The sequence below is a fragment of the Haliotis cracherodii genome, unplaced genomic scaffold (genome assembly GCF_022045235.1).
Source record: "Haliotis cracherodii isolate W230 unplaced genomic scaffold, xgHalCrac1.p SCAF_2, whole genome shotgun sequence".
Lineage (NCBI taxonomy): Eukaryota > Metazoa > Mollusca > Gastropoda > Lepetellida > Haliotidae > Haliotis > Haliotis cracherodii.
The window spans coordinates 64,408,615-64,421,087 of NW_027266275.1; the positions used below are offsets into that span (position 1 = coordinate 64,408,615).

The 12,473-nt window shown below is 44.8% G+C and overlaps 1 protein-coding gene across 1 annotated transcript; it reads left to right on the plus strand.

The window, feature by feature from the left end:
• The first annotated feature begins 6,659 nt into the window (after positions 1 to 6,659).
• Positions 6,660 to 11,671, plus strand: LOC139467730 (uncharacterized). Its single transcript, XM_071249239.1, has 5 exons — positions 6,660 to 6,665; positions 7,781 to 8,752; positions 8,861 to 9,157; positions 9,266 to 10,399; positions 10,508 to 11,671. Exons 1-5 carry the CDS (start codon positions 6,660 to 6,662, stop codon positions 11,669 to 11,671), a joined length of 3,573 nt encoding a protein of 1,190 aa, XP_071105340.1.
• The last annotated feature ends 802 nt before the right edge of the window (positions 11,672 to 12,473 follow it).

The window sequence follows — 12,473 nt, forward strand, 5'->3', positions numbered from 1 at the left end:
TGTCCATTATTTTGCTTATGTTCAGGGATGAGTATTTTCCGCAGACCCGTGGAAATTCACAGATTCCATTACGTCAGGGTCACTTTTGTTATACATACCATTACGGGGTGAGGTGAAATTGGGTTTAACGTCACGTCCCAGATTATTGCACTTATATAGCGATGTGTGTGTGTGTGTGTGTGTGTGTGTGTGGCTGCTTGTACTAGTCTGGACTTATGTTGATTTATAGTGCTAGCTCACTGAGATACCATGCCGCAGTTTAACATGAATGCCCCACTCAGACACAGTATACTGACTCCAAGCCGACCAGTCCTTGTTTTAGCTCCTTAATGCCGAGCGCCAGACAGGGTAACAACAAGTACCATCTTTTAACCTCTTTTGGTATGACGCGTCCGGGCATCGAACTCTGGACCTTCCGATCTCCGTGTGGACGCTCTACCTCTAGACCATGGAGGCGGTTCACATACCATTACAAAATATGCATAAATCAGATGAAAGTTATATTATAGGCTATTTACACAATAGTTATGTGGATCGCTATCTCCATCGACAACATTTCCAATGTGAAATCAGTGCTGTGTTCATTGTCTTTTCACAATGTTGACTTGAACAACAATTATATCACAGTCTGCCATTGTAAAAGAATTAATAGAAAATGAAAATTGATAGAAAACAGCTGTTCAACTGAGCTGATGTTTACTTGTGCTGTGTCACTTGACTTTCAGTCCTTTGTAAATAACGTGCAGCTTTTTGCTTTGTAGCAAGGTATAAGGGATTCATTCTCCCGCTCTAAAACTCATTTGCAGCATGTCTTCTTAGTGGCGGGGTATAAGGGATTTATTCTCCCATTCAGAAATTTATTTTCCTCCCAGGTTGGATATAAGTTGTAGCAGTATCACGAGGGGTGCATGTGGTTTTTTGTGTCCCTTGTTAGGTCTTATACCATGAACCACAGAAATGTAGGACACATAAATCCACATATACCCCTTGTGATACTGCTACAACAAATGTGTCTTACCGACATGTTTTAATCTGTCATTGTGAGAGAATTAAAAGAAAATCATATTGATAGATGTTCGATTGAGCTGAGGTTTAGCTTGTGCCATGTCACGTGACTTTCAGTGACTTGTGAAAAGCATGCAGCTTTTTGCTACGATAAAGGGTATAAGGGATTTATTCTCCAGGTCAGAAATCCACATGCAGCCTCTGTTCTTCGTGACAGAGCATAAGGGATCTATTCGCCTGCTCAGGATTTATTTCCCTCCCAGACGGGATGCATCATATTTTGCCAAGAACATGTGAACCAATCAGATCTTATCATTGAGGTGGTGGGGTATTCCCCAATTGGGTACAAAGTGTGAAGCCCTGTTCTGGTGTTCTCCGCCAAAATATTGCTGGAAAATTGCTAAAAGCGGTGAAAACTCATACTCGCTCACTAATCGCTAGGCACACAGACCCAGCCAGTCCAACCTTAAACTGACAGCAGATGTGGTATGCGTGATACGTGTAACTGTCATACCTATAGATGGTTAAACAGTTCAGCATTCACCTCTATTGGCAACGTTGGTGGGGGGCAGTCAGAAAGCTTTGTGGTTAAAGCGTTCGTGCGTCACGCTGAAGACCCGGGTTCAATTTCCGACATGGATACAATGTTTGAAGCACATATCTGGTGTCCCCCGCCATGATATTGCTGGAATATTGCTAAAAGCGGCGTAAAATCAAACTCACTCACTCACACTCACTCACACTCACTCACACTCACTCACTCACTCACTCACTCACTCACTCACTCACTCACTCACTCACTCACTCACTCACTCTGGTGTATGGGCAGTACATGTTTTCCCCTGAAAATCGATATATCTATTGTCATGTCCTGAAATATATGTTCCGTGATACATCAGGGAAAACCAGGACTACTTATATTGCGTGAGTGAGTGATTGAGTTGTGTTTAACACCGCTTTTAACAGTATTCCAGTTATATCGCGGCGTGTCACCTAAATGTGGGAGGAAAGCCCCAAGTGATGCAGGTCTCAGACGTTTATCACTTCGGTGAAACCCACGAGCACGGGTATGGTGCTGACAAACCTAGAAACATAATCGGGGCAAACCGGGATTCGAACCCACAATCATAGGTTTCTGGCGTGCCCAAGGGACGCAACTCTGCACAGCGAATCGCGGCGCCTTAGACAACTGGGCCACCCGTACCCCCTCTTATATTGTAATAGTACACCACTTGATAGCAGTTCGTAGAATAGGTCTTCAGCAACCCATGCTTGCCGTAAAAGGTGACTATGCTTGTCGTAAAAGGCGACTAACGGGATCGGGTGGTCAGGCTCTCTGACTTGGTTGATGCATGCCATCAATCCCAATTGCGTGGATCGATGCTCATGATATCAATCACTGGATTGTCAGGTCCAGACTGGATTATGTTACAGACCGCCGTCATATAGCTGGAATATTGCTGAGTGTGGCGTTAAACAACCAACCAACCCACCAAGCAGTTTGTTGCAAGCTCAGCTGATTGTTCAATCCAGGTCGCTTTGTTGATGTGTTGCAATCAGCATTTAAAGTGTTATTCTACATGTTTGAATTTCACACAATGAAACATGAACTCTATGTTAATTGTAAATGTATCCACGTGTGTGTCGTATAAATGCTGATTAGCTATATGCATGCATTTCAGTACAACAGCTTTGACAATGATTAGATGATTACAATAGTTAGCTCAATGTTAATTTTGTTAGACCTCAGCTTTTTATGTTTCTATATTCTAAAATGATTTTTAAGATTCCCACAAAAACAAATCAGTAATGTTATTATGTTTTTCTCTCTTTACATCAACCGATATCTGCAAATCACATTGTCATAATTTCATATGATATATTTGTATAATTGTGCATGTGTTTTGCATTACACATGCATGAGTTTTGTCATTATATATCAGTATAATCTATAATATTAAAAAATATAGCATTTAACATGGAATCTACATCTAGCATCTACATTGAATGATTTGGGGATTAATTTTGCATTTGTCATGATCAAAATTATTTGATTAATAATGATTATAAACATTTTTTAAATCAAATTTGCTACATCACGTCTAATACTATATTCGACATAATAAGCGCCCAGGGCGCTCTCAAAATTGGAAATAGGGGGCTTTTATTAGAATATAATTTTGGTGAAAGAGTTGAAAGATTGTAAATTTTGTGGTTTATGCTGACAGCCTGGAATGATACAAAAGAAAAGTCTGTGCGTATTATACACGACAGATATATTTTTCCAGAATAGAATTGTCCATAATTAAGGGTGCATATAACACATTAGTGTGTATTATACACAAATAAATAAGTCTTGTGTACATTTATCAATTGGAAGGGGTGCTAATTGGGATTGTTCACTAGCCAACATATTAGCAAAAATCGCTGCGGGCGCTTATTATGTCAAGTACAGTAAACATGGTAAATATACTTAAAACTGCAGTTTTGAAGTACTGTTGATTGTTGAATGTGAATCAGGATATGGCTGTAGCAGGAATGTACTGGAGCTAACTGGTCAACACATGTTACCAAAACAAGTATAATCATCTATTTATGTATCATACAGTTTGATTTATTGACATATCTATAATTTACGAATGAGTACTTTGTACAATAAATGGTTCAATTAACAAATGGAATGAGTCAGCACGAAACAATGAACACATTTTATAAGCATGATTAGGGAAAGAATAATATGTATAGATTTTTTATTTCAAACGATGATTACAGGTGTGTATGTTGCAGTTGAGTAACTGGTGGATGCATGGTAGAATAGCAATGGTATAGTTTAAAATATTGTTAGAATGTTTTTGAATAATATTAGACATATGAGGATATGTTGACGTAAAACATATAAAAACAGTTCTTTTATTCTGCAGAAGTCACAGATGTGTAGCAAGTACTGATGCTGCCAGTGAGTGAGTGAGTGAGTGAGTATGGTTTTATGACGCTTTTAGCAATATTCCAGCAATATCACGGCGGGGGGACACCAGATGATGCTGTCAGAGATGATGCTGATGTAGGCCTATCTCCGACCTGTCACTGAGCTTCATTGAAGGCCATGGCAGTATGAACACTATTTGTTAGATTGGATTAAGTTAAGGACACAATGGTAAATAACACAATGTTCATCTTGTCAGTTCATGTTTAGTTGCAAACTGTTCTAAACTCACAATCGACCTGTGAAGATTCGGGGTAGAATAGCACTTCAGCAGCCATGCTTGCCGTAAAAGGCAACTATGCTTGTCGTAAGAGGCGACTAACGGGATCAGGTGGTCAGGCTCGCTGACTTGGTTGATGCATGTCATTGTATCCAAATCAATGCTCATGATATCAATCACTGGATTGTCTGGTCATGTCTGGTTATGTACAGACCGTCGTCATATTGCTGAGTGGGGCGTTAAACAAACATGAAACATGCTAGTTTCAGATAATCAGATAAACTGACCATTACTGAATGAAAGAGCAACAGGGAAACATTTTAGCTCCGTCTCCACATGTCACATTTGAACTGTCTCTTATAACATTTCAAAAGGAGAGTTGTTATTGCACCCACCCACTGATCAATTCCCATTTATCAATTCCCTATGATCAATTCCCACTGATCAATTCCCATTTATCAATTCCCTATGATCAATTCCCACTGATCAATCCCACTGATCAATTCCCATTTATCAATTTCCTATGATCAATTCCCACTGATCAATTCCCACTGATCAATTCCCAATGATCAATTCCCACTGATCAATCCCACTGATCAATTCCCAATGATCAATTCCCACTGATCAATCCCACTGATCAATTCCCAATGATCAATTCCCAATGATCAATCCCACTGATCAATTCCCTATGATCAATTCCCACTGATCAATTCCCACTGATCAATTCCCACTGATCAATCCCACTGATCAATTCCCAATGATCAGTTCCCACTGATCAATCCCACTGATCAATTCCCAATGATCAATTCCCACTGATCAATCCCACTGATCAATTCCCTATGATCAATTCCCACTGATCAATTCCCACTGATCAATTCCCAATGATCAATTCCCAATGATCAATTCCGTCTGATCAATTCCCACGTGGGGATTCAGGGTTAGAATTGACTCCCAGCATCCTATGCTGGTCGTCAGAAAGAACTTAATGGATTGAGTGGTCAGACTTGGTGTCTTAGTTCATAGCATGTCATCAAACTCAGCTGGCGTGGATCATTGCTCACATATCGACCAATGGATTGTCTGCTCCAGACTTGATTATTTCCAGGCTGTCATCATATAGCTGGAATATTGCTGAGTTTTCCTGTTGCTCGGTTTGAACCTGAATGCTACTCTGCACTTAGACACAGGAGAGTGACTTGTGTGACCATGCTGGCAAACGACAGATGGGACAGTTCTACCCACGCAGCTTGTGTATTCTGCCTTTTAATTGAATGATCACTGTATCATTGAAATTTATGACTATAATCATGGCAACGGAAGGCTTCCTTTAATGGAACATCTTAGGCGAATAATTGTCAATTCTTGTATATGTAATTGTTTAAATTGATCAACTGAGGGCAGACGATTTTCATTCCTGTTTCCTTGATATTTTTAGTGTAGATGCCAATATAAAAGAGACAGATAAGAAAATATGTAAATGTCAAAGGAGATGTGATGTTAATTTAAACAAAAACAGATTTACAGAGATAGAAACAAAATGTGTTGCAAATATTCATATTTTCATTTCCTCTTTTTTTTGGGCAAAATTAAGAAAATCTAAAAAAAATTAAAATTGTTCTGTTCTAAAGAGAGATTTCCTAGCTTTCAGCCCCCTAATTCTGATCGAATGTTATCTGTCTGTTAGCTACAAACACCCTGGAGCATTTTTTAAAAAAAACGAAACACAAACTATTTCATGTGGATGCCCCAATTTGATCACTGGTTTCAGGGGGCAGTCGGGTAGCCTAGTGGTTAAAGCGTTAGCTCGTCACGCTGAAGACCCGGGTTCGATTCCCGACATGGGTACAATGTGTGAAGCCCATTTCTGGTGTCCCCCGCCGTGATATTGCTGGAATATTGCTAAAAGCGGCATAAAACCATACTCACTCACTCACTGGTTTCACTCAGCCTGTGAACAAAATTACCTGTAGAGGCACAGAAAGTGGGGACATTATTTTCAGTTGGTTACACTGAGAAAGATAATTGTGTTTTTGTTTTGCTGTTTGGCAAGACACATAGTGTATGCTTATTGTCTTTCCATTGCTTGCGAAACAAACTTTCCTCAAATTATAGTTAAGATCTAATGTCATCACCATCATCATCATCAAGTTAAACAATGTCCATTATCATACCTCCATGTCAGAATGATGAGATCTGATTGGGCCATGTGATCTTGATAAAATACTGCATATCCCACCTTGGAGGGGAATAAATTTCTTATACCCCACCACGAGCAAGTCAAGCTGCATGTGAGAGGCAGATTAAATCCTTTATACCCCACTTCAAAGCAAAAAGCCTTTTCCGAGTCAACGGAAGTCACGTGATATACCGCAAGCTTACTTCAGCTCAGTCCAACAGCTGCTTTCTATCAATTTGAATTATTTCAATTATTTTACAATGACATATTAAAACATGTCGGTAAGATAAATTGGTTGTAGCAGGATCACTCGGAGTACATGGGGTTTTATGCGTCCTTCGTTAGGTTTTATGCCACTCAGATGACTCTCCTCCGGCTTGTTTTATAAAACCTAACACAGGACACCTAAAACCCCATGTACCCTGAGTGATACTGCTAGAACTTATATTATCATCAATGTGCTGACCACTATATTGTAGGTTGAATGATAGGTTTAGGATCATCATGATAGTTTGTGGATGCACCTAGTGTAGATGTTTGTAGAAGTGTTGGAAGCAGCTGTTGCAGCCTGGGATGACAGTCTGAACTGCCACCTGGTGTACATCACTGTTTGCATCCCTAGAGCTTCATCCCACAGATGGTGCTGTAACTGGTCAGGCCACAACAAACTGATTACTTGTGTGTGGTATTGCCGCCTATATGAGGTGAGGTGAGGTGAAATTGGGTTTAACGTTGCGTCCAAGATTATTGCACTTACATAGCGACGTGAATGCACGTGTGTGTGTGGCTGCTTGTACTAGTCCAGGCTGATGCCGATTTATAGTGCTAGCACACTGAGATACCATGCCGCAGTTTAACATGAATACCCCACTCAGACACAGTATACTGACTCCGAGCCAACCAGTCCTTGTTTTAGCCCCTTAATGCCGAGCGCCAGACAGGGTAACAACAAGTACCATCTTTTAACGTCTTTTGGTATGACGCGGCCGGGGATCAAACTCCGGACCCTCCGCTCTCTGGGCGGACGCTCTACCACTAGACCACGGAGGCGGTCTCCTATATGAGGAGTAGTGTGGGGAATAGGTTCATCACATCTTAAAAACACAAATACTTACTTTACTTACTTACTTACTTTAAAATAAAAACACACTAGCCTCACTGATTCTCACCATGTTCACAGGAAACAAAACCAACTATAATATATTGTATAACTGTTTTCTTTATGATTTGAAGAGTAGAGAACTTGAGAGAAGGGGGAATCTGACCTGATGATCAAATGTTTTTTTCTATTACTGTATTGTCTGTACATAAGCACAACTGAGGGAGAACCAACTCTCTCCAGGCATCAGAGAAGGTCAACTCTCTCCAGGCATGAGGGAGAACCAACTCTCTCCAGGCATCAGGGAGAACCAACTCTCTCCAGGCATCAGGGAAGGTCAACTCTCTCCAGGCATCAGGGAGAACCAACTCTCTCCAGGCATCAGGGAGAACCAACTCTCTCCAGGCATCAGGGAGAACCAACTCTCTCCAGGCATCAGGGAAGGCCAACTCTCTCCAGGCATCAGAGAAGGTCAACTCTCTCCAGGCATCAGGGAGAACCAACTCTCTCAAGGCATCAGGGAGAACCAACTCTCTCCAGGCATCAGAGAAGGTCAACTCTCTCCAGGCATCAGAGAAGGTCAACTCTCTCCAGGCATCAGAGAAGGTCAACTCTCTCCAGGCATCAGGGAAGGCCAACTCTCTCCAGGCATCAGGGAAGGCCAACTCTCTCCAGGCATCAGGGAGAACCAACTCTCACCAGGCATCAGAGAAGGTCAACTCTCTCCAGGCATCAGAGAAGGTCAACTCTCTCCAGGCATCAGAGAAGGTCAACTCTCTCCAGGCATCAGGGAGAACCAACTCTCTCCAGGCATCAGGGAGAACCAACTCTCTCCAGGCATCAGGGAAGGCCAACTCTCTCCAGGCATCAGTGAGAACCAACTCTCTCCAGGCATCAGGGAGAACCAACTCTCTCCAGGTATCAGGGAAGGCCAACTCTCTCCAGGCATCAGAGAAGGTCAACTCTCTCCAGGCATCAGGGAGAACCAACTCTCTCCAGGCATCAGAGAAGGTCAACTCTCTCCAGGCATCAGGGAGAACCAACTCTCTCCAGGCATCAGGGAGAACCAACTCTCTCCAGGCATCAGGGAAGGCCAACTCTCTCCAGGCATCAGGGAGAACCAACTCTCTCCGGGCATCAGGGAGAACCAACTCTCTCAAGGCATCAGGGAGAACCAACTCTCTCCAGGCATCGCGGAATGCCAACTCTCTCCGGGCATCAGGGAGAACCAACTCTCTCCAGGCATCAGGGAGAACCAACTCTCTCCAGGCATCAGGCTGAACCAACTCTCTCCAGGCATCAGTGAGAACCAACTCTCTCCGGGCATCAGGGAGAACCAACTCTCTCCAGGCATCAGGAAGAACTAACTCTCTCCAGGCATCAGGGAAGGCCAACTCTCTCCAGGCATCAGGGAAGGCCAACTCTCTCCAGGCATCAGGGAGAACCAACTCTCTCAAGGCATCAGGGAGAACCAACTCTCTCCAGGCATCAGGGAAGGCCAACTCTCTCCAGGCATCAGGGAGAACCAACTCTCTCCGGGCATCAGGGAGAACCAACTCTCTCCAGGCATCAGGGAGAACCAACTCTCTCCAGGCATCGCGGAATGCCAACTCTCTCCGGGCATCAGGGAGAACCAACTCTCCCCAGGCATCAGGGAGAACCAACTCTCTCCAGGCATCAGGCTGAACCAACTCTCTCCAGGCATCAGTGAGAACCAACTCTCTCCGGGCATCAGGGAGAACCAACTCTCTCCAGGCATCAGGAAGAACTAACTCTCTCCAGGCATCAGGGAAGGCCAACTCTCTCCAGGCATCAGTGAGAACCAACTCTCTCCGGGCATCAGGGAGAACCAACTCTCTCCAGGCATCAGGAAGAACTAACTCTCTCCAGGCATCAGGGAAGGCCAACTCTCTCCAGGCATCAGTGAGAACCAACTCTCTCCAGGCATCAGGGAGAACCAACTCTCTCAAGGCATCAGGGAGAACCAACTCTCTCCAGGCATCAGGGAGAACCAACTCTCTCCGGGCATCAGTGAAAACCAACTCTCTCCAGGCATCAGGGAGAACCAACTCTCACAAGGCATCAGGGAGAACCAACTCTCTCAAGGCATCAGGGGAGGCCAACTCTCTCCAGGCATCAGGGAGAACCAACTCTCTCCAGGCATCAGGGAGAACCAACTCTCTCCGGGCATCAGGGAGAACCAACTCTCACCAGGCATCAGGGAGAACCAACTCTCTCCAGGCATCAGGGAAGGCCAACTCTCTCCAGGCATCAGAGAAGGTCAACTCTCTCCAGGCATCAGGGAGAACCAACTCTCTCCAGGCATCAGAGAAGGTCAACTCTCTCCAGGCATCAGGGAAGGCCAACTCTCTCCAGGCATCAGGGAAGGCCAACTCTCTCCAGGCATCAGGGAGAACCAACTCTCTCCAGGCATCAGGGAGAACCAACTCTCTCCAGGCATCAGGGAAGGCCAACTCTCTCCAGGCATCAGTGAGAACCAACTCTCTCCAGGCATCAGGGAGAACCAACTCTCTCCAGGCATCAGGGAGAACCAACTCTCTCCAGGTATCAGGGAAGGCCAACTCTCTCCAGGCATCAGAGAAGGTCAACTCTCTCCAGGCATCAGGGAGAACCAACTCTCTCCAGGCATCAGAGAAGGTCAACTCTCTCCAGGCATCAGGGAAGGCCAACTCTCTCCAGGCATCAGGGAGAACCAACTCTCTCCAGGCATCAGGGAAGGCCAACTCTCTCCAGGCATCAGGGAGAACCAACTCTCTCCGGGCATCAGGGAGAACCAACTCTCTCAAGGCATCAGGGAGAACCAACTCTCTCCAGGCATCGCGGAATGCCAACTCTCTCCGGGCATCAGGGAGAACCAACTCTCCCCAGGCATCAGGGAGAACCAACTCTCTCCAGGCATCAGGCTGAACCAACTCTCTCCAGGCATCAGTGAGAACCAACTCTCTCCGGGCATCAGGGAGAACCAACTCTCTCCAGGCATCAGGAAGAACTAACTCTCTCCAGGCATCAGGGAAGGCCAACTCTCTCCAGGCATCAGGGAAGGCCAACTCTCTCCAGGCATCAGGGAGAACCAACTCTCTCAAGGCATCAGGGAGAACCAACTCTCTCCAGGCATCAGGGAAGGCCAACTCTCTCCAGGCATCAGGGAGAACCAACTCTCTCCGGGCATCAGGGAGAACCAACTCTCTCCAGGCATCAGGGAGAACCAACTCTCTCCAGGCATCGCGGAATGCCAACTCTCTCCGGGCATCAGGGAGAACCAACTCTCCCCAGGCATCAGGGAGAACCAACTCTCTCCAGGCATCAGGGAAGGCCAACTCTCTCCAGGCATCAGTGAGAACCAACTCTCTCCGGGCATCAGGGAGAACCAACTCTCTCCAGGCATCAGGAAGAACTAACTCTCTCCAGGCATCAGGGAAGGCCAACTCTCTCCAGGCATCAGTGAGAACCAACTCTCTCCAGGCATCAGGGAGAACCAACTCTCTCAAGGCATCAGGGAGAACCAACTCTCTCCAGGCATCAGGGAGAACCAACTCTCTCCGGGCATCAGTGAAAACCAACTCTCTCCAGGCATCAGGGAGAACCAACTCTCACAAGGCATCAGGGAGAACCAACTCTCTCAAGGCATCAGGGGAGGCCAACTCTCTCCAGGCATCAGGGAGAACCAACTCTCTCCAGGCATCAGGGAGAACCAACTCTCTCCGGGCATCAGGGAGAACCAACTCTCACCAGGCATCAGGGAGAACCAACTCTCTCCAGGCATCAGGGAGAACCAACTCACTCCGGGCATCAGGGAGAACCAACTCTCTCCAGGCATCAGGGAGAACCAACTCTCTCCAGGCATCAGGGAGAACCAACTCTCTCCGGGCATCAGGGAGAACTAACTCTCTCCAGGTATCAGGGAGAACTAACTCTCTCCAGGCATCAGGGAAGGTCAACTCTCTCCAGGCATCAGGGAAGGCCAACTCTCTCCAGGCATCAGGGAGAACCAACTCTCTCCAGGCATCAGGGGAGGCCAACTCTCTCCAGGCATCAGGGAGAACCAACTCTCTCCAGGCATCAGGGGAGGCCAACTCTCTCAAAACACCTAAAACATGGTACTTGTTGTTACTCTCCCTGGCACTCGACATTAAGTGGATGAAACAAGGACTGGTTGGCTCGGAGTAGAGTGATTATACTGAGTCTGAGTGTTTTTTTATGTTAAACTGCAGCATGGTATCTCAATGGGGTAGCACTATGAAATCCGCATTAGTCCGGACACGCACGCACGCACGCACGCACGCACGCACGCACGCACGCACGCACGCACGCAAGTCGCTATAAAGGACGTTAAACATCATTTCACCTTGCCTCATCTCATTTACCCCAGGCTTCAATGTTTCAATACGAGATTTGTGTACCACAGTGGGTCAGGTGTCAAGGTGAAATCGTTTCAAGGATATTAATTGTGAATCTAAACAAGAAATTGACTTATCTAGTGAACATGTGTGTGGTACAACAATACATACACTGGATTTTTACAGGAGAATTTAATGAAAGGTCAATGAATAAATTGGATTTGGACCGGAGATTTTAATGACAGATCGATAGATCAATATATATATATATATATATATATATATATATATATATATATATATATATATATATATATATATATATATATATGTATATATGTATTGGCTTTGACAGGAGGATATTGGCAAGCAACATATGTTTGATAATTGTGAATTAAAAAGAGTACCTAGGAAGAATGGGTGATAACATGTTAACATCTCAGGAACTGGTCATTTATTAAAGGGGAGGGGGGAGCTGTCAACAAATGACACAGCGAAAGAGTTTGTTTGTTTGTTGTTTTACGCCGAACTCAGCAATATTCCAGCTATATGACGGCGGTCTGTAAATAATCGAGTCTGGATCAGACAATCCAGTCCATGAGCATCAGTCCACACACGTTATTGGGATGTTT

Excerpts from the sequence above, each read along its gene's own strand:
- LOC139467730 (XM_071249239.1), top strand. Across the intron at positions 8,753-8,860 it reads GGAGAACCAACTCTCTCCAG|GCATCAGGGAAGGCCAACTC; the intron begins GCATCAGGCTGA and ends AACTCTCTCCAG. Across the intron at positions 10,400-10,507 it reads GGAGAACCAACTCTCTCCAG|GCATCAGGGAAGGCCAACTC; the intron begins GCATCAGGCTGA and ends AACTCTCTCCAG.